This window comes from Anser cygnoides, chromosome 25, assembly GCF_040182565.1.
Source record: "Anser cygnoides isolate HZ-2024a breed goose chromosome 25, Taihu_goose_T2T_genome, whole genome shotgun sequence".
NCBI classification, from domain to species: Eukaryota; Metazoa; Chordata; class Aves; order Anseriformes; family Anatidae; genus Anser; species Anser cygnoides.
The window spans coordinates 3,161,237-3,185,669 of NC_089897.1; the positions used below are offsets into that span (position 1 = coordinate 3,161,237).

Sequence of the window (24,433 nt, forward strand, 5' to 3'; positions counted from 1 at the left end):
GGGCAGCGGCCGCCCCGTGCCCGGTGCCCGGCGGCTCCCGGCTCTCTCCGGGCCGGCTCCGGCTTCTCCTCCCCGCCTCCGGCTCCGGCTCCGGCGCCTCCCCCGGCTCTGGAAGCTGCGAGCGGGACCGAGGCGGCTTGGAGCCGGGCTCCGCTTCCCAGCCCGTTCCCCCCACCCCACCTCCCCCGCCGCTCCCCCCCGGCCCCCGCGGCCCCAGAGCGGCTCGGTCCCTCCTTAAAGCTCCTCGGGAGCCCCCCCGTGATGCTCGGTCCCGGCCGGGAGCCGAGCGGGGCCGGGCACCGGAGCCGAGGCGGAGCGGGGCGGGCGGCTCCGAGCATCCCTCCCGCCGCCCCCAGCATGGCCCCCGCCCTGCCCGGCGGCTGAGCGCCTCTGCGCTCTCTCTGGGGTCGGGGAGAAGCCCCAAAAGAAGCCCCCCAGGCCGCCGGAGACGGTGAGGAGCCGCCCCCGGGGCTGGCTGCGGAGCTCCCGGGGGGGGGCGGCTGCGGGGCGCAGCGGGAGGCGGCGGGGCCGGGGCCGAGCGGAGGCTCCGGGGGGGTCGCTTCGGCCGCACGCTTCTGGCAAACGGCCCCGGGGCGGCCCCGAGGGGGCGGCCGAGCCCCCGCTGCTCCCCCCTGGCCGCTCGGCTCGGCCCCGGGCTGCCGGGGGTGGGGGGGTTAGGGGAGGGCCGGGGAAGGACGAGCCCCGGGGGCCGGGTTGGGGAGGGGGGGGCCGGAGCCCCGGGGGCCGGCACAAGCGGAGGTTGCGGTTTGTTTGTTTTTTTGTTTGCTGTTTTTTTTTTTTTCCCTTTCATTTCCCACCTCCCCCCCCCCCCCCCCCCCCCCAGCCGCACAGGCTCCGTCCCGGCTCGCAGCGCCGCCGAGGATGCCAGTCGCCGATCGCCTCCCTCTGCGTTTGCAGGTGACCGAGGGACCCCAGAAGGAGCCGGGAGGGGACGGGAGCATCATGGCACACCCCGTCTCGGCTTTCCAGGCTGCCTACATCTCCATCGAAGTCCTCATCGCCTTGGTGTCCGTGCCGGGGAATATCCTGGTCATCTGGGCTGTGAAGATGAACCAGGCGCTGCGGGACGCCACTTTCTGCTTCATCGTCTCGCTGGCGGTGGCTGACGTGGCCGTGGGGGCTCTGGTCATCCCCCTGGCCATCATCATCAACATCGGACCGCAGACGGAGTTTTACAGCTGCCTCATGGTGGCCTGTCCCGTCCTCATCCTCACCGAGAGCTCCATCCTGGCGCTCCTGGCCATCGCCGTGGATCGGTACCTGCGGGTGAAGATCCCTGTCAGGTAGGACAGCGCGTTGGGAACGGGTCCAGGGTGGCTCCTGTCGAGGTTCAGAGGCAGGGAGGATGCCCCAGGCTCTCCGAGAAGCAGCAGCGTCGGTTTGGCTGCAGCAGTGATCGGGGTGGGCTGGGCCAGGGGGGTCCCACAGCCTCCGGTTGTTCTGTTTCGGGGGTGCTGGGGGTGGTTGTGGGGTCCCCGCGTCCCACCCTGTGAGGTGCCCAGGAGAGCAGCAGGGGGACGACAGCTCTGTCCTCAGCCCAGGTTTCTCCTGGCAAGGTGGGGACCAGGACCCTGGCACTGACAACCTCAGGGACCTGTGGGACACGGCTCTGGGGCTTGCAGGGACAGTGGTGACAGCCCAGCACGTCACTTCAGGCAGGCTCACCTCTCAGCAGTGAGCCCTGGCTGTGGGGCTGCCCCACAGATGACTCCTCTCCGCGTGTCTTTCCCCTTCCCGTCACCTGTATCTGCTCGAAAGCCAAACCCACAGCAAATACCTGGGGGACGCACTTTGTTTTAACTCGGTTGCTCCAGGAGTGAATATTTAACTGCTTTGTGGCCAGCTCCCTGCCCTCCGGTGCGCGGCTGGGGAGCCGTGGTGGGACCACTGGTGTCAGGGGGCTGGGCGGGATGTGACAGCCACGTCGGGGCCACTCGGTGGAGCACAGCCCCGTGTAAACACAAAGAACCCCCCCCCGAAAGGGACCAAACCTCCTTGTGTTGGGTGCTGCCAGTGGGAGCAGGACCCTTCCCAGGGCAGGAATTGCTTTTCTGGGGCAGGAGGCAACTGCGTCGGGACCAACTCAGGAGCGCTCGTAGTGCTCAGATCCACTGGGTCCACAAGAATCTGTTGCTTTGTTGTTTTTTTCATCTATCTGGGGCTGAGAGAGGCTGCTCAGGAAAGGAGCGTAATGCAGAGGGGTGGCACAGGATAACAACACGGCCCCTGCTCACCCCCTCCCCGCCACACGCAGTTTCGCAGGCGGCTCCCGACTTCCTCCCCAAGTGTGATTTTTCCCAGCCTGAAAATTCCTCATCCTTCAGCCCGACGGCGTACCAAAGCGATTCGCACCCTGTCACTGCTTTCGGTGTTTTTTTGGTCCTTCTGCATCCCCTGCGTGGTGGGGACAGGTTCAGGTGTGGGAGGGCTGCGGGTTTATACATAGCAACGCTGCCGAGCTCGTCTGTCTCTTTTTCCTACCAAATACAGTTTCTTTCCTCCTTCACTCCCTCTGAGCATGCAATGGGCCTTCTGGGGGAGATTTCTGCGCTGACTCCAGGCACTTTCCTGAGAGCAACACAAAGTTAAAGTCCTCTGTACTGTGTATAGTTTGGGCAGGCTTTTCTCATGCAATATTAACCCTGTATTTTGTCAGCCTGTTTCGTGCTCTACCACTCAGCACAGTGAGATTTTGCTACGGTTCCCACCCTTCTTTAATATTGAATAACTTCATGGCCTCGCCAAGAAGCGTTCAGCTGCACCAGCTCTCCTGTTCACTTTTCCCTGGATGTTCCCTTTCGTCCCTATCATGAATTCCTGGCAGCTGGCAAACACAGTTATTGTAGGTGATTTTGTGCCCTAGACAGAGCAGTGAAATATTAGAAATGACAAATAGGACAGAAAACGTCGCTAAAGAATATTTCCCAAATCTGAAATGCCCAAATTTCTCCCAACTTCTTGCTAGATGCTAAAAAAAAAAAAAAGGTACTGAAACATTTTGATGGCACTGAGAGCTGCTGTGAGCTGCTGTCTAGCAGAGCTCCCTCTCAGCCCACCACCTTCACATTTCGGGCTCCATGGCCAGGTACCCACAGAGGGGACCGATGGGGGAAGCAGGACAAGGGGACATAGTGCAGGAGCTGCGCCTGCCCCGTGCCCACGTGCGTTTTGCAGAGGTGGCTGGCAGCGATGGGGAGCAGCAGGCAGAGAGGCTCCACGTGGCCCTGCTCCATCCTTGTTCCCCATCCTTGTGCTGTCACCGTTCCATGGTCCCCTGGGGGTACTGCTTGCATTTTGGGAGCCCTGAAGCAAAGCACAAGGGTTCCTGAGTCCCCGTCACGTACTGGCCACCCGGGGCGAGCAGACAACAGGGCTGTTGGCTGCAGAGAGTTGTCTGAAGGAGAAGCAAAGTCACCGCTGGGCTTCCCGGGCTTTCTATTTAATTAGGTAGCTGGGGCTGGAGGCGCAGCTTGGCAGGGAGGGGGAACACGGCGCAGCGCAGCCCGGTTCCAGCTCCTGGCTACCCACACACACCCGGCCCCGGAGCCACAAGGGTTGTGCTTTCATCCAGCAAACGTGGACCTGTCCGCTCCCCACACACCCCCCGCAGACAGCAAGCCCTGCGGGGCCGGGGAGCTTTGGTGCCCTGGAGGTGGGTGTCTGATGGTGGTGTGGCTGTGTCTTGAGCAAATCGTGCCCCGAGACGTTTGTAACGGGGCAGCGGGTGATGCCTGAGCACCCACAGAGCTTCTGCTCCATTTCGGGAGTCCTCCTTGCTCCCGTGGCCCCGCTTCCCATTGACACGGGAACACTGAGGAGTTTGGGTCATCCGTGCAAAGCAGAGGCAGATTTTGGGGATGGAGAGGCTCCTGGCTCCTGCTCTTGGAGGCAAACCTTATGCCCTCCCAGCAGCCTGTGCCCTCCCAGTGCCCTGTGTCCCCAGTGTGGTTGGGGTTGGGGTTATCCCACCGAGCCCTCTGCCTCTGCCCCAAGCCCCTGGGTAGCACGCCTCCTGCCTGCTGGGGTCCAGAGTAGGCTGCATCCCCCAATGTGCCTTTCCTCGACTACGCGGGGATGCAGAAGCACTGCTCAGGTTGAGCAGAGGGTCCCAAACTCCCAGCCCCAACAGGAGCCTTTCCAAACAGCTGGAAACCACCTAAAATAGGCTTGCTGCCTTCATGCTGGCGGAAAAGCTCACATCTCCCCTCTCGCATCCTTCCTCTCCTCCCAGCGGTGAAGCAGCACCCCCGGCGTGCTGCCTCTCCTCGCCGGGCACAGCAGGGTCCCCGGCCCAGACCATGTTTTCCCCTCGCAGCCACACTCAGGGAAGATGAAACGAGTTCAAAGGGAGGGGAAGCAGCCGGCCGGGGGCGTCCGGCAGGAACCGGCCCCAGGCATCCCCGCGGCGGTGGCCAGAGGCAGGATGCAGGAGGGGACGGTGCCAGAGGGATGTCTGCAGGGGGATGGAGCTCCTTTGGCGCCCATCTCTGCTCTGAGACTGGTTCAGGGTTCGCTGCTCTGCCCTGAGATTCTGCGTGGGGTTTTTTGGAGAGGGCTGGGGCAGGAGGAGCTGGAGCTCTTGGGACGTGCTGAACCGCAGCCCCCTTGACAAGGGAAGCTGGAGGTAGGGACACAGCCTGGTTCCACCCGGGGGCTTACTCTTCCTGCTTCTCTTGGACCACCAGCTCTTTCCTCAAATGGTTTGAAACACATGCCAGGAAGAGAAAACCAGGGAAAATCTGCTCGTAGAGAGAGCCCTTGCACGTGGGGGGCCACCACCCTTCTTGCCCAGACCCCAACACCCGGGTGTTGGGGCACCCCGAGGAGCATCCCGCCAGAGCAAGCTGCGTGTGCATTTCTGTGGGTTTTGAGCACATGCGTGAGGCTGCAGAGCTGTGAAAATTAGATCAAACCAGGCTGGAAATTGCTCGGAAATGAGAGGCAAGAGCAGAGATGGGAAGCTGGGACACAGCACGGGGAGAGCCCAGGGTGGAGCAGGGTCTGTGGGTGGCTCTGGGGACAGTGCTGGCACCCTGCACTGTTTCAGAAATGCCCTGAGCCCTAGGAGATAAAACAGCTCAGGGACAGCAGGAGCATCTGGGCCTGGACCACAGCTCCTGCAAGCGAGGAGGACTTGCAGGTAACCCGCGAGCCTTTGGATGGAGCTGGCGGTGCAAAGCTTCCCCCCCTTAACCCTACGTTTTCCAGGCTCCTGCCTGAGTGCCGGCTCGTGTCAGGATTGCAGCGCTCTTTCCCCTTCTCCCCGGGCCTGCCAAGAGCCACAGGCGCGGGGCCAGCTGGGGCTGGGTCACAGGGAAGCTGGGGAAGGCGCTGTCACCCTCGGCCAGCTGGGGCGCGGAGCAGGGAGCGTGGCCGAGCCGCTTTCCCTTCTTCACCCCACGGGGAGTTCATGGGGGGTCCTGGCAGGACGGCTGGGGGCACCCCGCTGCTGTGGGAGAGGGGGCGAGGGAGGCATCGAACCTTGCTTTGGCCCAAATTCCCAGGAAATGGGAGCACCACAGCACCTAAGGAACACAGGAAATATTTGCAGTGCTCCCAGCTCTTAATGCTGGGAAATCTCCCCGGATATTTGGGCTCCGGGAGGCAGCAGACGTGCCCAGGGTGCAGATGGAGAGGTTTCGTACCAGGCTGGGGTGTGCAGTGGCCCCAGTCCCTGCGGGACCTGCTCCCCTGGAGACGATGCCCGTGGAAAAGGGGAGTTTTCAAACCTCAGAAGCAATATTTCAGACTGTTGTAAGGTTATCAGTCCAGAGCAATGGATTGAAATTAAGAAAAAGGAACGTATGCTTCATCTGAGGGCAATCTGCTACCGAGGTGATGTGTCCCACGTGTCCCCAGGGAGGCAAGGGTGACCGGAGATGGCTCCAACCAGCCTGGACAAAGCAGCAGACGGTATGCGAGGGCAACGGTGAGTGATCCTGCCCAGCCAAGCAAGTGAATAAACCAAACAGTGGCTCATCTGAGGCTTATTTTTAAATTTGGAGGAAAGGTTTCGAAAGCATCCAGGTGACTCAGAGCGGGAGCGGGAGCTTGGAGAGCTGCAGGGGGGCTCTCGTGCCCGGGAGTTCATCGAGGTTTCTTTCACGCTGTTAGTCAACGAAAAGGCACCATCCATCTTCACAAAGCAGGCTGCATTTCTAAGGAAAACACTCCCATTTTCCTAAACCAGAGAGGTTTGGGGGACTGGCAGATCTTTGCAGCCACCTCTTTCTCTGAGCAATTTTGTTTCTGCCCTTGCTGCCTTCTGCCAAGCTTATTTTTAGCAGACGAGGGTGACCTGCAGCAAGCTTCATGCGCAGGGAGCAGGTAGATCAGAACCAAGGGTGGAGGAGAAAAGGCAGAAAACACAGCCTGGGAGGGGCTGCTGGAGACCTGGGGCTGTTCCCGAGCTGTACTTTCCAGCCCCCTCCCCCGAGCAGCTCAGCATGTGGGTGCTAAATCAGAGCAGACGTCTCACACCAAGAGCTCTGCTTACACCCGAAGGCACGGATGGGCCGTGCGGGTCCTGGACCTGGAGCCTGACCCTTGTACAGCTGAAATGGGCAGGGATTTCCCGTCGGGTTATATCAGCCTTAGATCCTGCGAACAGCCGGGTGAGCCAGTGCGCAGCACGGCTCTGTGATCTGCAGAGTAACTTTCAGCCAAGCGCAGGCTAAGTTGCAGATCTTCCCTCGGCGAGGGGACGTCTGGATCTGGCTCGCTGGGAGCACGCGCAGCTGCTGCAGCGGCACCACGAGATGCCTGCTGACAGCCCCAAAATCAGGTCACTCGAAAAAGCTACAGACGCTGCGGTGCTGGCCAGAGGGGAGCAACCTGGGCTGCAAGCAGTGTTCCCAGATCCTCAGATTTTGGGGTAAAAAAGCTTGGGTTTTTGGACGTCCCCTCCTCGGAACATGGCAAGGGTCCAGCCGTGGGATGCTCCATACTCAGCAGTGCAGAGGGGAGGGGGGAAGAACAGGGATGCTCTGGGTTTGCCGATATGAAGGGTTATTCCCAAACTTTTTGGACTAAAAGGGCAAGGGGAAGTGTGTGGCTGTTGGAGACCCTGGATGGGCACACGGGACAGCAGCACCCCATCTCATCCCAGCCTCTGAACAGGGCCAGATGCAGGCCCCGTGCTGGGTAAGCTGCCCAGGGGATTGTTTTGCCCTGACCCCGATAGCTGGAGCCGACATCTGTCTCCTGGGCAGAGCTTCCCTCTGCAGCATCGTTCTGCAGGGAGATGAACAACAAGCAGCTCCCTGCTGGTGTTCACCACCTACACACCAAAATCACACTCTGGGAAGGTTTTCGTTATTTTCTTTCTGATTTTCAGTAATTCTGAGGTTAGAACATAGACCCTTGACAATGCATCACCAGTAAATCTGAAGGCATGTTCCCAGCAAGGGCAACAGTACATTTACAGGCAGGGAAACTGAGGCACGGAGCAGTGCCATGGCTTGCTCAGGGTGACCTCAGCTGCTCAGGGTGACCTCAGCAGGCAGGGACAGAGGCCAGGGCACAGCAGGGTTGGGTGGTTGTGGAAGCTGAGATATGTCAGGGTGACCTGGCCTTTCTGCTCATGCCCTGCACCAGCTGGTCTCGTGTCTCAGCTGTCCCCAGGACACCCAGCAGCTAGGTTTCGCCATGGCCCCAGCCCATGCCATGGTGATCAGTGCAGGGGTAAGGTGGTGAAACAAGGGTTATCCACGGTCCTTTGGGCTGCAGGTCTCTGGTCTGAAAAGCCTGGAGCTGAGTGCCAAAAGCCATGGTTCATTCCTAAATGTAGGAGCATCTCCACGCCGAGAGAGTCAAAAGGGGCTGAGACATATCCATGGGGACAATGTCCTCAGCAAGGTGGCTCCCACCCGTGAGTTCATCCTGCAGGGAGCACAGCCACCAGACCAGGTGGAGATGTGGAGATCCAGCACAGCTCTGCCATCACCACAGCACTGATTCGGCACGTTGGGTACCAACAACCCCAGAGGAGCTGCTCTGTGAAGCGGGCGGGTGGGGATGTTAGCCAGCAGGGTCTCAGTACGCTTGAGTTTCTTCATCCCATGGCTATACAGACTGCCCACTGAGCCAAAGGTGTGGAGCTCCTGGGCTCGGTGGGGTGGGCAGAGATGTCTGCTCTGAGTACGGGGAGGTCCAACCCTGGAGGTGAGAGAGGTCTGTAGTATGATGGGTCCCTCAGACCTGTGGTAGAGCAGCAGAGCCCCGAAAACGCTGGGAATGTCCAGATGGTCTCTGTCACACTTCCAACAGCCCCACCACATGCTTTGGAGATGGCTTTCCCTTTCTTGGAGCGACTCGGATGTTTCCAAGGGTGCTGGGTTGGTGGAGGTGATGATGACGCACACTGGGGCTTGGTGTCCAGCGCTTTCCAAGGACCCCACAGAGCTGGGGCAAATAAGACAAGTGAAACTCTACAGAAGGAGCCTCTGCCAAAGCCCAAGCTGCTGATTCAGCCGGCCGGGTGCCCGCCAGCCCAGCCCGGCCCTGCAGGCAGTGTGTCAGGAGTGAGTCAGGGACCAGCTCACCCTGGTGTGCGCCGTCAGTGCGGCCACCTGGCGCTGGAGCCAGCTCCAGACACGTGGGAGTCTTCTGATGGGGTCCTGGGTCTTCTCCCACCCCTGAGAAGGAAGAATTCGACTGTAGCAGTGGGAGGTGCCATCGTCACCTGGTTTTATAGAAATAGTCCCACCTTGGCTCCGTGCAGGGGGTAAAGCAGAGCCCCGTGACTCACGGGGTGGGCGCCAGACGTGCAGGTGGGCTCGGGCACCGCTCTGCCACCAGGCAGGCACCAGCCTCCTCCCCAGCCACCGGCCCCAGAGCCACGGGCTGGTCTTTGTCATCGCCCAGCCCCTGGCACCTGCGTGTGGTATCTGCCGTGCTCCGGTCGGCTGTGTGCTGTGGGGTCACCATCAGCTGGGCCACCCTCAGCTCCTCTTACACCCCAGGGTGCACCAGAGCATTGCTTCCCTTGCCCTTCGTGGTGTTAGGATGAGCTTAACCCTGTCAAAAGAGCCAGCGTGGCTCTGTTGGCAGCACAGACACCCAGCTGCCGGGGCAGGCGTGTGGCTCTCGCACAGGACGCCCAGACGGAAGAAAGAGCAATTGATGCTCTCTAAGATGGGCACAAAAAAGTCCCAGAGCCAGCAGGGAGCCCTGCAGAATAGCAATGAGCTGAGCATCTCCTGCTGCACCAGTGCCCAGCCCTGCCGCAGCCTGCCCAAGCACTTCCCAACCCGGGGGCAGCCAAACGGGAAGGTCTGGGGCTGAGGAGATGTTGTTGGTGATGACAGTCACCAAGAGAGTGTCACCATCAGCAGGAGCATAAAACAACCCGACAGCGGTGGGCTTCTCCTTCCAAAAAACAGAAGCAGGGCCATATTGGTGATGGGGGGCAAACTGCGGAGGAAGGACTGGATTTGGGGACACCGGGCAGGGCAGAGCAAGATCAGATGCTGGGAAGTTTTGTGGTGTCTGGGTTTCCTTTCACTGCACAGAGCCTGATGGGACCCAGCGGCTCCTGCTTGTGTCCTTGTCCCGTCTCTCGCTGCCTTTTCCATCCTCCCCCATCCCGTCCCTGCCTGGTTCCTGCATGGGCTCTGACCCCGGCACTGAGCCTGGAGCAGTGCTGGTTGGTCTGGTTGGGTTTTTGTTCTAATGAGAACCTGTTCACAAAAAGGAAGGGGGTTAGGCCCCAAGCACTGTTCCCTTGTCTTCCTCTCCAGCCTCCGGCTGTGCTATCCCTGAGACCGACTGCAGTGCCCGTGTGTGCAGAGCCCTGGGTACCAGTGATGCCTGAACAGGAATGCAGGGACACAGGGGCAGGGAGGTGACATCCCCTGGTCCACAACCCCGGTGACAATAAGACCTTTCCATCAAAGGAGGGCCAGGAAGGCTGAGGACACTGGGGCAGGGCTGCCTACTCACCTTCCCTGGGCCATTCCCCATCCTGCATCCAGAGACCAGGATGATTTCTCTTGGCCTCCTTTGAATGAGGGAAGTGCCAGCTCCTGGCACCAGGGATGCTTTCTCATTCAGCTCGGTTCATCTTGCTTCACTTGGCATGCCAGAGCCCCCCTCTGCGACTCAGTTTCCCCATCTGTTCGCAGAGGGAGTGATGCTACAGACTCTCCGAAAGCACGAAGAGGCTGATGCTGAGGAATGCTGCCTCAGACACAGCCATAATTAGCACAGGCTTACAGACTGAATTATTTCTCTTTCTTTTCTGCATTGGTAACAACACTCGGTGACTTAAACCCTGTAGCATGCAGAAATGACAGGTTTATTTCCGTGCAAGTGGCTCTGTGTGCCTGTGACACTGAGCGGTCAGGACTGTGAGAGAGCTGATGGCACAGCCTGCGTCCAGATGGACGAGGCAAAGGCTGTGCAGCGCCAGGCGGACACCCGTGTGGGTTTACTTTAACGGAGACCAGCACCTGTTCCCACGATGCTCGCAGCCTCGGCAGTGCGGATGCTCCGTCCTCGTAGGGCCATCCCCTGCCCTAATCGCTGCTGGTCCAGCCCCAGCAAAGCACCTCTGTCGCCAGCAGCCTGGGAAGCCTCTTGCACAGACCGTGCACTGATCCTTGAGCACCAAGCAGAGGGGATGCCGGGTCCCTCGCAGGCTTCACGGTGGTCCTCGTGCACGGGGAGAGCTGGATGCTGCCTGGCCCATGAGTTCTTTAAGTCCGTGCCCTGCACCAGCCAGGCTGCCTGGGCAGACCCAGGCTGCATCTGCCCACTGCTCCTTGCCTGGATTTAATTGCCAGGGTAATTAGGAAGATGCACAGAGTGTAATTTATGTCCAGCTGATGCATTTTGCTGCAGTTCCTGGTCTCGGGTCTCAGTTCTTTCTCTCTGCCCTCCTGATGGAAATACCGAGCTGTTTCCTTCCAGGCAGCAAGGTCAATCGGTTTTCTTCCAAGGGAATAAATCATTGTTTAAATCTGAAGGAAACAGGATTTAAATAATAGAGTTCAGATTTGCTTTGCACTTGAACTTTTTGTTTGTTTTCTTGGTGAAAAATCAATTCTCTGCGGTGAGGGAACATTTGATTGTGGTGTTAACTGGAGCCTTCAATTTCAATTTGGCATTTCATTTGGCTGGTCAAGATATATAGATCTGCATGGGACAGATTCATCTCTACATAAATAACCTTATGGCTTAACACATATGTAGTCCTTTCCTCCCCTCTCCTGTTTCCCTGATGTTGCGGAGGGGTGAAATACACACGTTATACCCATGATTTGTGGCAAGTTGCATTTGGACTGAAGTTAGAAGTTAGCTATAGCGCAAAATGGCATCTCGGAGACAGTTTTCATTAATTGAAATCACATATAGCCAACTCGTCAGCAAGAAAAAAAAAGGATTAATTAATCTGACTGCTTTTGGTATTTGAAATGGAGCTTTTAGGCAGGGGAAATCTGCACTGTACAGAAGACGCTGAACTGGTTGTTTGGGGTTACTGTGTCCTCTGAGGCTTAGAAGCGGTAGATCTCATCGGCTCTCCTAATTCTCATTTAGACATTGGGTGGAGAAAACAACCTCCCCTGCTTTGCAAACTTCCAGCCAATTTTTCAGCCTTGGTTGTATTAATCTTTGAACTAGGCGAAGTGCACGAAGGGAAATGTTCCCTTTGCAGCGACAAATTGTGCTGTGAGGATCCCGGACAGCAATAACAAGTTGTAGCCTAAGAAACCAAAGAGTTCGGTTGTTGACTGCAAAAATCAGGAGTTGGGTCAGCAAGCAGAAGTGCGAAAACAAGAAATTAAAAGACAGCCGATACTAATCTCTTGTTCCAGCTGTAATTTAGGATATCTCCTTTTCTGAAGTGTCCTTCTGCAGCTGAGAGATAAAGACCCACCTCAGCTGTGCCTCGTGGCTGGGTGAATGCCTCTCCATGGGAGATGCTATCGCAGGTTTCCTGCCTCCCCTTCACCCAGGGAGAAGAGCGCAAAATCCTGCCCAACAGCAGGTCTCAAGACCCCTCTTATCTCCTCCCCAATTGGGATCTCTGTCCCGCTCCTTCCTTTTAACGGCTCTTGGTTCTTTCCAGACTCACCCGGTCAGACACCAACTTGTCCTTTGACTTGGAGCATTCACAGAGGGTGACGGTGACACGCAGGGAAGGACGGTGGCACCTGCCCTGGTGTCATGCAGGCGGTACCAAGCTCTTCCTCAGCTGATGCCTTCCTCCTAGCAAGCCACAGCACTTTGTGGGCTGGGTTAAGAGCCACAGAGGCTCTCAGAGCCTGATCACACCAGGCATTTTATATTTGCCATCTTGTTTCAGCTTCTCATGGAGCCCACATTTGACAGATTTGGCATTTTGAGCACGTTTTGGAGCTTCCTTCTTTCTTCTCCCTTCCCTCTTTCCCCTCCCTTCTTCATTTTTGGGGGCTGACTTTCAGAGTCCTCATTTCAAAGGGGCTCTTTTGGATAAAGAAGAAATATATGTAATGCATAGAAAAATTCAAGTGCAATACATAAATTCAATTGAAAAAACACTGCCTTTATCCTGGATTTACACTGAAAAGAGCCAGAGCTGCCTTTTATCCCCTTTTCCTTGTGTTACAAGGATGCTCCGACTTCTCCAACCACACAGCTCCTAGCCCAGGCTGGGTAATGAGTGCCCAGCTAATTGCTGCAGCAGGGGCAGGGCTGATGCGTAGAATCCCTCGTAGTGGCTGGATCCATTCATGATGGCCCAGAGTGGTGAGGATGGAGGACCTGAGGCTCCCATCCTCGGGTGAGAGACAGCAGCACCCTGAGAGGGGTGCACATGGGCTTTGGGTGACTCGTCCCGAAACCTTCCTGCTCTGCAGAAATTGTCTTCTGCTGGAGGTGGGCTGTTCCGCATGCATGATGTATCTCATCACGATGAGATACATCATGATGAGATACGGGTCCCAGACCCGTTCCCCCTTCCAAGGAGACATTTGCACATCAAATTTCACTTTTTGATGGCAAACCTCTTCAGACACTAAAAACATCTGGTGACTTTGCTGCATGTAGGACATGTTGAAAGCCAGTCCATCATGCTCATCACACTGTCCATCAGCCAATGTAATCATCCCTCATAAGTTCACCCCTATCTCTCAGGGACTGGGCTGTTCCTCTGTGCCCTAATTCCCACAGTCTTGATATAATAGAAGATTCTCAACTTCTGCTTCTTTCCTTTTTTTTTTTTTTTTTTTTTTTTAAAGTAGTGCTTCTCATGCTTTGCATTGCAGAGAAATGCTCAAAAAATGCTGCTGCCTGAAACCAGGAGCCAAAAGACAAGAACATTACATTTTTTTCCCCCAGTTCTGAGATCCTGCAGCTCGTTTCATGATTTTGAAGCTGTTGCCAGTGGCGTTAAATCATTTCCCTCCTAACTACCTCCAGGTCCTGGAGGGAGAAGCCGGCGATCCAGGAACACCCCTGAGGGCTGTGACCACACATGGCGGAGCTGGGAGGGAGTCCCAGGGCTTGGCTGCAGGAGGCCAAATCCTGCCTCTTTCCCCAGGAGGAAGCAGGCAGCAAATCTGTGGCTCAGTGCTCCTTGTACCCCATCACCGGCGACAGCGTGTGCACCCCCAGGATGGTCACAAAGCAGTGAGGTGACACTTCCAGAGCATGGCCACCAAAGCATGGGCACTCAGCACCCTTGGGGGCACTGGTTGGTGTCACGGTCGCCCTCTGGGGCACAGTTTAAGCCACCATTTCCATCAGGCATTGGATGCCCTGGGCATCCCCAGCTCCTTGCTTGGCCCCAGCCTGCACATATTTAGGATGAGGGGGCTGAGCAGCAGCTGAGCTCTCCTTACCAAGAATTGTTGCTTATGCAGCGAGAGAGTACTTGAATTCATCAGGATCCAACCACAGGCTATAAACCAAGCCCAGTTTGAAAGCAAAATTAACTTTATGTGCAGGAAGGATTTATATTTGCTGCTTGGGTGAAAGATGCTGTTGAAGGATCTGAGAAAAATTGCCTTTCTCGCTGCGTGGCAGCGGACAACACACTCCTTTGCCTTCTTTGGACAACAGCAACATCTCTCATGCCCGAGGCAGAGCCTGGAGGAGAAGGATGTGTGCAAGGTCACCATGCTTTCCATCCTCCTCCCCTGTGACCTCCAGCCCTCCCAGTGTCCCGCTTCCCCCTGCAGCTCCTGGTCCCAGCAGGAACCATCTGTCCATGGTGGAGCCACCACAGAGGTTGCTTGCATCCTTCCTCTGAGCTGAGCACAACTGGCAAGGGATCTGCAAGAACCTCTGCAGTTACTGGAAGCCTGTGGTTTGTTCCCCAGAACAGGCTGTGATTCATTGCCAGAGCCCAGGGAGTTCGCTGGCGCAGACATCCCAAGCAAAGCAGGCTGAGGAAAGCCAGCCAGCTCCTTCTCTGCCGGGACTGGTGGCAGGGGGCTGTGATTGCTTGGCAATGAACTCATCCGGGGCAGTGTGATGTTGTGGCTGCTCCTAACATGCCAGGGACTGGAGATATGATCATACAAGGCCTTTTGGCTTGGCAGGTGAAGGCTGAACTCATTTCCTGAGGTGGAACCTGACAAGTGGTAGGTTTAGCCTCAGAAACCTGGTGGCTGCTGTGGAGCATGGCTATGGGTACCAGAAAGTGAGACCTTATCAGCCTCAGGAGGCTGGGGGTGATACATTCCCACTGGAGATGTCAAGCTCAAGCTGGGATATGTGCTCAGGGGCTTGGCTACACCAGGGCTGATGACTTCAGGAGAGCGGTAGAGGCGGTGGGCTGTGTCCAGCCTCTGGGTCCAGGACTTGGACTGCTGGAGCTGGGGGGACACCTCTTCCCTCACCTGGAGCCATCAGCTGGATGGAAATCCCTGGTGTACCCTCAGGTTCTGCACCACAAAACCGAGGTGACAAACCCCTGGCACATCCTGGATGCCTTGTAGAAACATCGTTTCCCATTTCCAGGCATTGTAGCCCATAAAAGCCGTTTTCCACCTTATTTCATCTGCTTCTTGTGGGGCTTTTTCTGTCCCTAAGGCTGCTTTTGGATGTGCCCACATCCCCCTGCAGCCCTCAGGCATCCCAGGTCTGCCTCCAAGGGCCCAGGAGAGGTGTTGGGGCTGACTGAACCCAGACCAAGGCAGAGGCATCTCCTCAGGCCTCGTCTGGGTCCAGGAGGGCTGCAAGGTCCAGCTTCCCACACACAACCTGCTCGTACAAAGCTCAGAGCACAAAATCTCCTTCTTCTGTCACCTCCTCTTCACTTGCCGGAGCTGTGGCCAGCTCCAGCTTCGCCCACCACCGAGCGAAGCACTCACCAAAGCCCTGGGGATATCACGTCTGGGTGTGCAGGGACCAGTCAATTTTGGCAGGATGGATTTGTTCTCATAAGCCTCATAATCACCCTCGCCTTTATCCATTAAATAATTACTGGCTATTAAAAGTGGTTAGAAACATTTGGCGGGCTCACTAGCTGCTTTGCCTGGCCGTAGCGGCCTGTGCTTTGCAGACACGCTGCAGAGTAATTCCTACAGTGAGAGCTGCCATTTTATCATGGCAAAACCAAGCCCCAGGCACGGACTGGTCCAGGAGGAACCTCACTGAGAGGCACACATCTCACTTACAGCTTTATAAATCTCTGTGCACATGCTTTCTGCCTCGCTTATGGTGGCTTTGGGCCAGGTTTGCATTAAGAAGCCTTGCGGTGTGGAGCCATCTCCTCCTGCTGCAGCAGAGGAAACCAAAGCATTTTGGGAGCAGAGGTCCTCAAACAAGAAGGTTGGTGGTGCTGAGCCCGGGGTGCTGAGCTGCTGTAACTCCGTGTGTGGGCTGAGCTGTAGGGCTAGAAAGGCGCCAGCTGCTTGTGGAGCTGGTGCCAGGTGGGAAGGACACTGTACGGAGACAAAGTCCTTCGGGGTCTCAAGGCTTGGTCCCAGGCCATGCTCCAGCCACAGTGGCCATGGCGACCCCACAAGGGGTCCTGCAGCAGTGGGGAGGGACCCAGCACCTCACAGGCCCCTGCTTTGTGCCTCTTCCTTCAGCACACGGCGGCGCCGAGCTCCAGGCCTTTGCTGCCCCTTCTCCCACTGGGCTGTCCCAGTGCCTGCTGCAGACTGGGGCAGCTGGTGGTGGTGGGAGCAGGGCAGCCCTGGCCTGGGCTGTGGCTTCTTGAGGGGTGCCAGAGAGGTTCCAGGTAGAGATTTTGGGGATGTAGCCCCGTCTGCATAGGACCTGGCTGCAGCCCCAGCAAAACACCACCGGCAGCGAGCGCGGCCTGGTGCTTGCCCGGCCGCCCCCTCCAGCTGCACTCACGCTCACCCTCAGCAAACAAACGCGGGCTCGGTGCCAGGCTGGGATTTTCCTCCTCGGCTCCTTTCAATCACTTCTCCAGGGTCACGCAAGGAGCCTGAGGCCAGCTCGCTGGAAGCTGCCTTGCCGCAGCCACCTGGCCTGTCCTCTCCCACCATGTCCTGCTGTTCCCTCTTGTCCCAGGGGCCTGCTGGCACTTCTCAGGTTTCTCCCCCCGATTGAATTTCAGAGGAGCAGCCAACCAGCCATGCTGGGGAGGGGGGACGGTGCACAGGGCGCCCTGGGTCCTCCTGGTCCCTTAGGAGCACCACAAAGCAGCTCTGCGGTAGGACATCGTAAATCCCAAGCTTATGGGGGCTGCTGGGCCATTTTGGTGCAGGACAGGGGCTCCATCACCGCCTAGCACCAATGTCCTGTCTGCAGGACACACTCTTTGGGCTCCCCTGAGAGACTCTCCACGGGCTTTGGAGGTTGTAGATCTTTAGATGCCAGCTGGCATCAAACAAGCGACGGGTCTGGGAGTTTGGGATCGGGACAATCTCCCAAGTAACTCCAAGGAAATGGTGATAGGGCCAGTCTCCCCCTTTTGGAGTGCTTGTAGGAACAGACTGCCATGGAGAGCTCCATCTAGCTACCAGCTTCGGCTGATGTTGGCTGACATCCATCCCTCCCAAGGCCACCATCCACACGGCCACCAGACGTCACAAATCCCCGTTTCTTCCAAGGTGGAGAACTAGAAGTGACAGACCACGAGAGCAATGGGCTGAAACGGTGTTGGTACCCCTCTGCCTGCGAGATGTTTTCTCACTTTACCTCTCCGGTTGTGTCAGTGCCACCTGTCACCTCCATCCCCAGCATTGCAGGGATGACGCAGGAGGGTGTGAAATACATTTGTGGTGGGAGGGGGAGCCTGTTAAACCTCATCCAGCAGCTCCAGCCATGTTTGCAAACAACAAGGGCTCTCGAGTTGGCTTGCTGTGGTCATTGGATAGCTGCTGTTGGGAGCAGGAAGAACTGAGCAGCTGGTGCTGATCTTGAAGAGCCACAAAGCTCCCAGCCATCGCAAAAGGGGGATGTGAACAGATGGGAGATGCACTCAAGCGATGCAAGGGGTGCTAAGAGATGTTTTTGCCAATGCCAGATGACTTTTTTTAGACATTTTAGTATACTTTCAAATACTTGATAAGCTTCAAGATCTTGAATTTAAGGTTTTTAATATAAATGAAGCCCAAAAGAGGGTTTCCCTAAAGAAGAAGGAAAATAGTCAAGAAAAGAGGCAAAAGAAGGAATGACTTCTCATGTCCAGGTTTAGAATTGACGAAGGAGCTGTCACCATGTCCCTCTGGCACAAAATGTCCCTTCAGCAGCACTTCCCACCTTGCACCTCCGTATCCAGCCCTGAGCTGAGATTGCCCCTTGCTGTACGCTGCTTTGCATTTCTCAGCTTGTATTTCTGAGCATCACATTTCTGAGCAGCTTCGAACACCCAATATCTTCCCATCCAGCAGCCTCCAGGACACTGAGAGATTTGAAGCAAAGATACGAGGAGGTTTTATCTAGAGATTTTCAATTAGATCAGGACATGCTCTGGCTGCTTTTCTGTGCTGCAATCATAATACAGATGATCTTCATGTCAGCTTGGTCTCCATTCCTCCTACTACTTTGGCTCCAGCTTCATTTCGTTAGCAATGGCCTGCCTTCATTAGTGAATTAATTCCTCAGGAACTGCACTGCAATAAACCCTAGCAGAGCAAGGACCAGCAAAGATGCATCTCAGGGCTGGCTGGGCAACTGCAAGTATTTTCTGGTGTAAAAGGTATTCAGAGAAATACTGAGAAAATAGATTATTCAAACCAGACCTGGACTCTTTGAACCTTTTTCAATCAAGCCAAGAGGAGATGTTTCCTCAGTGCTAGATTTGGATTGACCTGTGGGTTAGAGGTCTGGGAAACAGGCCCTCCTCTCTATCCTGAGGGACAGTCCCCAGGACAGAAGTCAAATTGATAGGAGAGCAACAAATTCACCACTCCTCATGCATTTTTTGGATGTGTCCTGAAAGCTGTTAGAGGGCCATGGGGCCACCCACTGCCAGAGAGCTCAAGAGCTTGCCTGCAGCACCTCCTGCAGCACACCAGCACGGGGCAATGGCTCTTCCCAGAGGAGTCTGCTCCAGCTCAATCAGACCAATTTTCAGACCAGTCAGACTAATTTTTCTGCCTCCACCTGTCACTTGTTGTGCTTCCTCCGGGGATGCAGACAGCACCTTATCAATAATTGATATTTTGGCTCTCTGTATTATTTTCCAAACCCTCACAGACATCCTTGTTCCGCACAAAACCGAAGCTCCTGCCCATCCCAGTTCACTGGGATATCAGTAAGGACAGACAACCGCTGTGGTCTCTCCACATTCCTTTCTCCTGGCCTTGGCAGTGTGTCCAGGAGTGCTTGGGGTGATGCCCATCGCCGTGGGGAAGGGATGGCACAGAGGCTGCCAGTGAGGGAGGGCAGGCGGAAAACTGGCAATTATGGCCAGGCTCAAAACCCCACAGATGAAGGAAATAAACCAAAATTGTATGATGATGGTAGTGACCATTATCTTGGATGTTTTAGGCACAGCTGTTAATAAAAGTAATAGTAGCAATAAAATTGTAATGATGGTAGCAACTGTTCCAATGACAATGATAATAATATAATTTATTAATTGTAAGCCATTATCAGCATTTACTAGTACTTCTGCCTCCCAGACCCATTCCGAATTCCATCTCTATCACATTAATACAAAATGAGGTAAATGAGAAAGGCATTTTCTTGATGGCATGATCAAAGCAGAAAGATGGGAGCAGCAGAGCTTGCTCGTGGCCCCTCTACTATTTGTGCCCCCACAAATCACTCTGTGCAGCAGGGTCAAGCAATGGGCAGGATCTTGCATTTCCCTTCTTTTCAGTAGGGTTTGCAGCCTTCAGAATGGCTAAGCCCCATGGGATCCCCATGGCCAGACCCTATGGGGTGTATGGAGGAGGAACTTCGAGTCATTTTATAGATTTTATCATTCCTGTGCAGGCTGACGGGCGGCATGGGCACCCTGAGCCCCCAGCTCATTTCTCTGCAGAGTGCTCTGCTTGGTGGACATCACTGCCCTCGGCTTGTTGCTTGAATGAGCGAAGGCAACAAAAGCCCCAGCTCCAAATGTTGCTGATTTCTATGGGTTTGCTGATTTGGGGTTCAGCCCCGGTGACAGTGATGACATTGGCACATGTGCAGGGGGATGCACCAGAGAGGTTTTGCTCTCGGTGGCTGCTTCTGCAGTGCCACGTGTAAGCAGGGCGAGGAGTAGGCAGGCGAGGTCCAGACGTTCGGACCATCATGTGTGTGGGGCCAGGGACGTGCAGCGAGGAGGGCTGGGTGTGCAGCACGGCACAGAGCTAGGTATGCAGCAGGGAGCAGGATGGGTGTGCGCTGGGGAGGACTGCAGGCACAGCGAGGACAAATGGAGGTGCAGCAAGGACGGGTGGAGGTGCCTTGAGGATGAATGGATGTGCGTTAAGGAGGGATGGATGCGCAGTGAAGACGGATGGAGGTGCAGCGAGGATGGATGGAGGTGCAGGGATGATAGATGGAGGTGCAGGGAGGACGGAGGGATGTGCACTGACATGGGGAGGTGGACAAGCAATCGGCGGCTTGTGGGGCAGCTGCTCTGCTGAGCGTGTGCTACACCCTCTGCACTACGTGGGCTTGCACGCACTCTGTGACCTGAGGTCTGCGCGACCTCCGCAGCTGTCCTGATAGCCATCTGCAACAGCACACCATGTGCTGGAGCTGCGGGGGGCCGGGACCATCCGTGCTGGCCCCCTGCAGCCATTCCCTATCCTCTCTGCTCCAGCTGCAAGCATGAACTCTGCGTCCCCTGATCCAGCTCATGGCTAAAACTGGGCTCTCAGTGCTCACTCTGTTCCCTCTGCTCCCCAGACCCAGATGTGTGGGCACGGGAAGATGGGGTCAGTGCTCCAGGAGTAGCTCCATGCCTGGGTACTGGCTCCAAGCTCCAGGAGGGTGCCTGGGGACAACAGGGGCATCACTGCCACCCTGCAGCCTTGTCTCGACCCAGCTCCGGGGGAGTGGAGCACCCAGGACCTCAGCAAAATTAGTGGAAGCCCCTCGAAACCCCCAAATGTGGGTGATGTGAGACCAGCACACCTCCTTATGGGGACCTCCCCATCTTCCTGCCACCTGCTGCTCCCATGGGTCCCCTCTTTCCCCTCTCTCATCCCACAGTGCTGGCATTCTCCCACCACCCCTTGGGCCCCCGGTGCCCCAGCTCTCCCTGCCCCGTTGGCTTTCTCAGGGTCTCCTGCCCTCTCTCCTCCCCACAAGGAATAAATCACCCTCCGGCTCTCAGAGGAAACAGCAGCCTGCCTTGCCACCTCCTTCCCATGGGACCTGCCTGCCTTGAGATGCTGGGAATTGTTTCGCAGACCAGAGGGGGTCATTTGGGAAAGCTACTGGGGACAGGCGGCTCCGGACCCTCTGTGCTCCTGGGGACTGATGTCCCCTCTCCATCCTGCTCCCACCCTGACACCCTGCCCATGAGATGGGTCTTGAAACGAGATCTTTGAGGCAGAATGAGTGGGTTTGGGTCCTTGGCAGATTTCTTAAAAAGCTCCCAAATGCTCTATTTTTCCACCTCAGCTAAAGGTTAAAGACAAGCAGCAGGGAACTCTGAGCACCAGGACAGGGCTCCAGGTTCCCCAGCCACCTCCAAGCAATCCCCATGGCCAGGTTAACACCAGCATCACTGCAAAACCCAACAAACAGCCAGAAAAAAAAAAACCATTCCTGGTTCAATCCCCTCCGGTGGAAAGTAATAACACTTGGGCTGCGAATCCACCTGGGCTCCGATGAGAAGCTTTCATCTGAGGGCCAGGGGGGAAATCAATCTAGCAGGCTCCGCTTCTCGCCTGGAAAGCTCTGGAGAGCTGCGACCAGCCCCAGTGCGATGGCCACGGCAGTGGGGAGGGCACAGAGCCCAGCCGGGGCTCTGCTCGCCTCCTGCCTCCATCTCTTGGCACCAGCCCATTAGGAAAGAGGGGTTTGTCGATGGGGCCAACACATTAGGAAATGAAACAGGCTGTGCCCAGGAGCATCCCCAGGGGACCATTAGCACCGCTGGATGTTTCCTCCACCCAGCAGGTCTCTGGGGAAGCTTTTGCTGGCGATTTCCTCCCCTGGCGCAGAGGGAATCGGTCTGGCAGGGAGAAAGCACACAGCAGGAGGGAAAGGCCACCTGCTGCTGTGGGTGTGGGTGCTCGGGTGTGAGGTGGGCTGCCGGAGTGAGGGGACCCCTCCCCCCTTAGTTATGGGGGTTGCTTCCTATCGAGTGAACACTCGGGCATACGCCAGGTTGCTAATGCACTTCCTGGCTTCTCAGCAATGCCAGGAGCTCCAGCACCACCCCGGAGGTTTCTGCCCGTCCCTGGGGCTGGGGAAGGTGTTGGGAGGCAGCGCGGGGCTCCACGGAGAGTGTTAACCCCCAGGCCAAACTCCCGCTTGTGTTTAATTCTTCCCTGTGGTTGTTGTCTCCTCCACAGGTACAAGAGTGTGGTGACACCCCGGAGGGCAGCAGTGGCCATTGCTTGCTGCTGGATAGTCTCCTTCCTGGTGGGACTCACCCCGATGTTTGGCTGGAACAACCTGAACAAGATGAGGAGGACTCACGAGCTGAACGCCAGCCACTCGGAGTTTGTCATCAAGTGCCAGTTCGAGACAGTCATCAGCATGGAGTACATGGTGTACTTCAACTTCTTTGTCTGGGTCCTGCCTCCCCTGCTGCTGATGTTGCTCATCTACCTGGAAGTCTTCAACCTCATCCGCAAGCAGCTCAACAAGAAGGTCTCCTCCAGCTCCAACGACCCCCAGAAGTATTACGGGAAGGAGCTGAAGATCGCCAAGTCCTTAGCACTGGTCCTCTTCCTCTTTGCTCTCAGCTGGCTCCCTCTGCATGTCCTCAACTGCATCACCTTGTTCTGCCCATCCTGCGAGACGCCGCACATCCTCACCTACATCGCCATCTTCCTCACCCATGGCAACTCGGCCATGAACCCCATCGTTTACGCTTTCAGGATCAAGAAGTTCCGGACAGCCTTCCTGCAGATCTGGAACCAGTACTTCTGCTGCAAAACCACCAAAAATGACAGCAACACCATAGCTGAGACGGTCAACTAGGAGCTGGGGGGAGCTGCTGGTCCTGCCATCAGGGGAAGGGGTGTTGAGGACCCAGGAGGGCTGCAGTTGCCAGCCCCGTGCAATCTGAACAGCCGAGTCCCCGAGCTGCCCAGGGGTTATTTATTCACAAGCATTGTACTGTTTTGATATTGTAGCCTGCACTGTTCCTCTCTTTTTTTTTCTTTTTGGTTTGATTTTTATTTTTAAGGGTTGCCAAGTATTTAAGGAGAAATTGTACAGACAAAGGCGCGGTTTATCTTAACGCAAATAAAGTAAAATGATAAAAATCACCCAGGGGGGTCCTCTGACGTCGATGGGGACCTCTGGCTCCTTGGAGCAGCTGGTGATCACCATATCTGTGGGCCCGTGGGCTGCCTGGGCACTGTGGCAGGGGGATGCCCTGGTGGGAGCGAAGCTGCTGAGAGCTGGGGGAGCTCAGGGCAGTGTGATTTCCACAGCTGTGCTGAGAGCTTCCAAGCCCAGCCCTTCCCCTCTGTAGCCAGGGTGGGGTAGGAGAAGATGTCTCCCGTTGCAATGCCTGCACCCACAGGGCGATGACCGCACCATCCCCACGGAGCAAAGGGTCAGCCTCCAACTCCAAGGCTGTTGCAGAGGGGAGAAGAAACCTTTAGCGTGGCCCCAGAGCACACTCAGCAAGGAGCACCCTTTGCTGCCCCAGTACGTCTCCCCACAGAGCTCTGCGAGGTGCACCCAGGGCGCTGCGTCCCCTCCACGTGATTTCGCTCTCCTCCTGCTTTGATGGCTTTGGCTCTTTCTTCTCTCCCGTGTCTTCTGTGCAAGTCTCCCCCAGCCCCCATTGGCCTCATCCCTCTCCCACCTTGCTCCCTACCCCCTCCACCTGCACCAGACCCTTTTGGCCTGTGGTTTTGGGGTGAATGCAGCCACCTCCATGACCTAGGGGAGCAGAGGAGCTCGCACCCGTCTGGGGGTGATGGGGGGATGGCCCTCTTCGTCCAGGGCTGAAGTGGTGGTGGGAAGAGTTAATTCAAGTTAACGGGGATTCCTTTCTTATCAGCATCCCTTGTTTGCCCATCTCCCATAGAAGCACACTTCCTATGGCCCTTTTCCTGCCCCAGGAGGGTCGTGCCCCTCGGACGTCAGGGATGGCGAAGTGACAGCAGCAAGTTCCTGCAGGGGCTGGAGGGCTGCAGGGAGGAGAAGGACCTCAGGTGGGTGGGATTTACGGGTCGGATCTATGGGTGGCTGTTTAGTCAGCTTCACACAACCCCTGCAGCCAGCCCCATTTAGCCTGGAGGGAGCTCCGGTAACATACAGTGAGCCGAGAGGAAGAGGAGTCAGCAAGGGAGGGTGGGAGGAAGGATGAGGAGACGAGGGGCCTCAACATATTCAGGCCAGCTGCAATCCCTCCAGGCTCAGACCACGCTGGTCAAAATGGGAGCAGAGTGGAAAAGCAATGGCAAGGAGTGGGGCGAATCCTTCCTTCGTGTCTCAGCTCAGCAAAGGGGACCCAACCACCCCCGAGCCCCCTCCAGGTGCAGAACCCCCAAATCCCTTATCAGCAGTGCCCGTGGATGCTGCAGCCCCGGGGTTGCACCGAGCAGACGCCGCTGCTCCCTGCCCAGCAGGAGCTTGGCCGCAGGTTGGGGCTGCTCTTTGCCGAGCACAGGGCAGCTTTCCACTTGCGGCTTATTTCTGCAAGAGGTTGCTTTCCTGGAAATGATGCCTGTGCCTGATCCTTGCTAAGGTGCCCAGAAACCTAACAACTGGGATGCTCATAAATTAAAAGGCATTTGGATGATTGCTTTCAGAAAAAAAAAACATCTAGCAGATTTTTCCGCTCCGTGCCCTCCGGACCTTTCCCGGGAGAGCTCACTAAAAGTGGATGCTGTGGCCCTCCCCGGTCCCCTGGGGGCTTGCAAGC

General features: G+C 56.6%; 1 protein-coding gene across 2 annotated transcripts; it reads left to right on the plus strand.

Annotated features, from left to right (window-relative positions):
* Window positions 1-222: 222 nt before the first annotated feature.
* ADORA1 (adenosine A1 receptor) lies at window positions 223-22,820 on the plus strand. 2 transcript variants are annotated; one of them, XM_066983247.1, is made up of 3 exons: window positions 223-451; window positions 919-1,304; window positions 21,897-22,820. In XM_066983247.1, the coding sequence occupies exons 2-3, from the start codon at window positions 964-966 to the stop codon at window positions 22,528-22,530; spliced, it is 975 nt and encodes a 324-aa protein (XP_066839348.1). In that variant the 5' UTR covers window positions 223-451; window positions 919-963; the 3' UTR covers window positions 22,531-22,820. The 2 variants fall into 2 exon arrangements, with proteins under 2 accessions (XP_066839348.1, XP_013052055.2); XM_013196601.3 differs by lacking the exon at window positions 223-451 and having other exon boundaries at window positions 839-1,304.
* The last annotated feature ends 1,613 nt before the right edge of the window (window positions 22,821-24,433 follow it).

What these genes read in the sequence shown, in the direction of transcription:
- ADORA1 (XM_013196601.3), top strand. Translation starts at nt 883, where the DNA reads ATGCCAGTCGCCGATCGCCTCCCTCTGCGTTTGCAGGTGACCGAGGGA. An exon ending in CGGGTGAAGATCCCTGTCAG is followed by an intron (nt 1,305 to 21,896) that starts GTAGGACAGCGC and finishes TCTCCTCCACAG; the next exon opens with GTACAAGAGTGTGGTGACAC.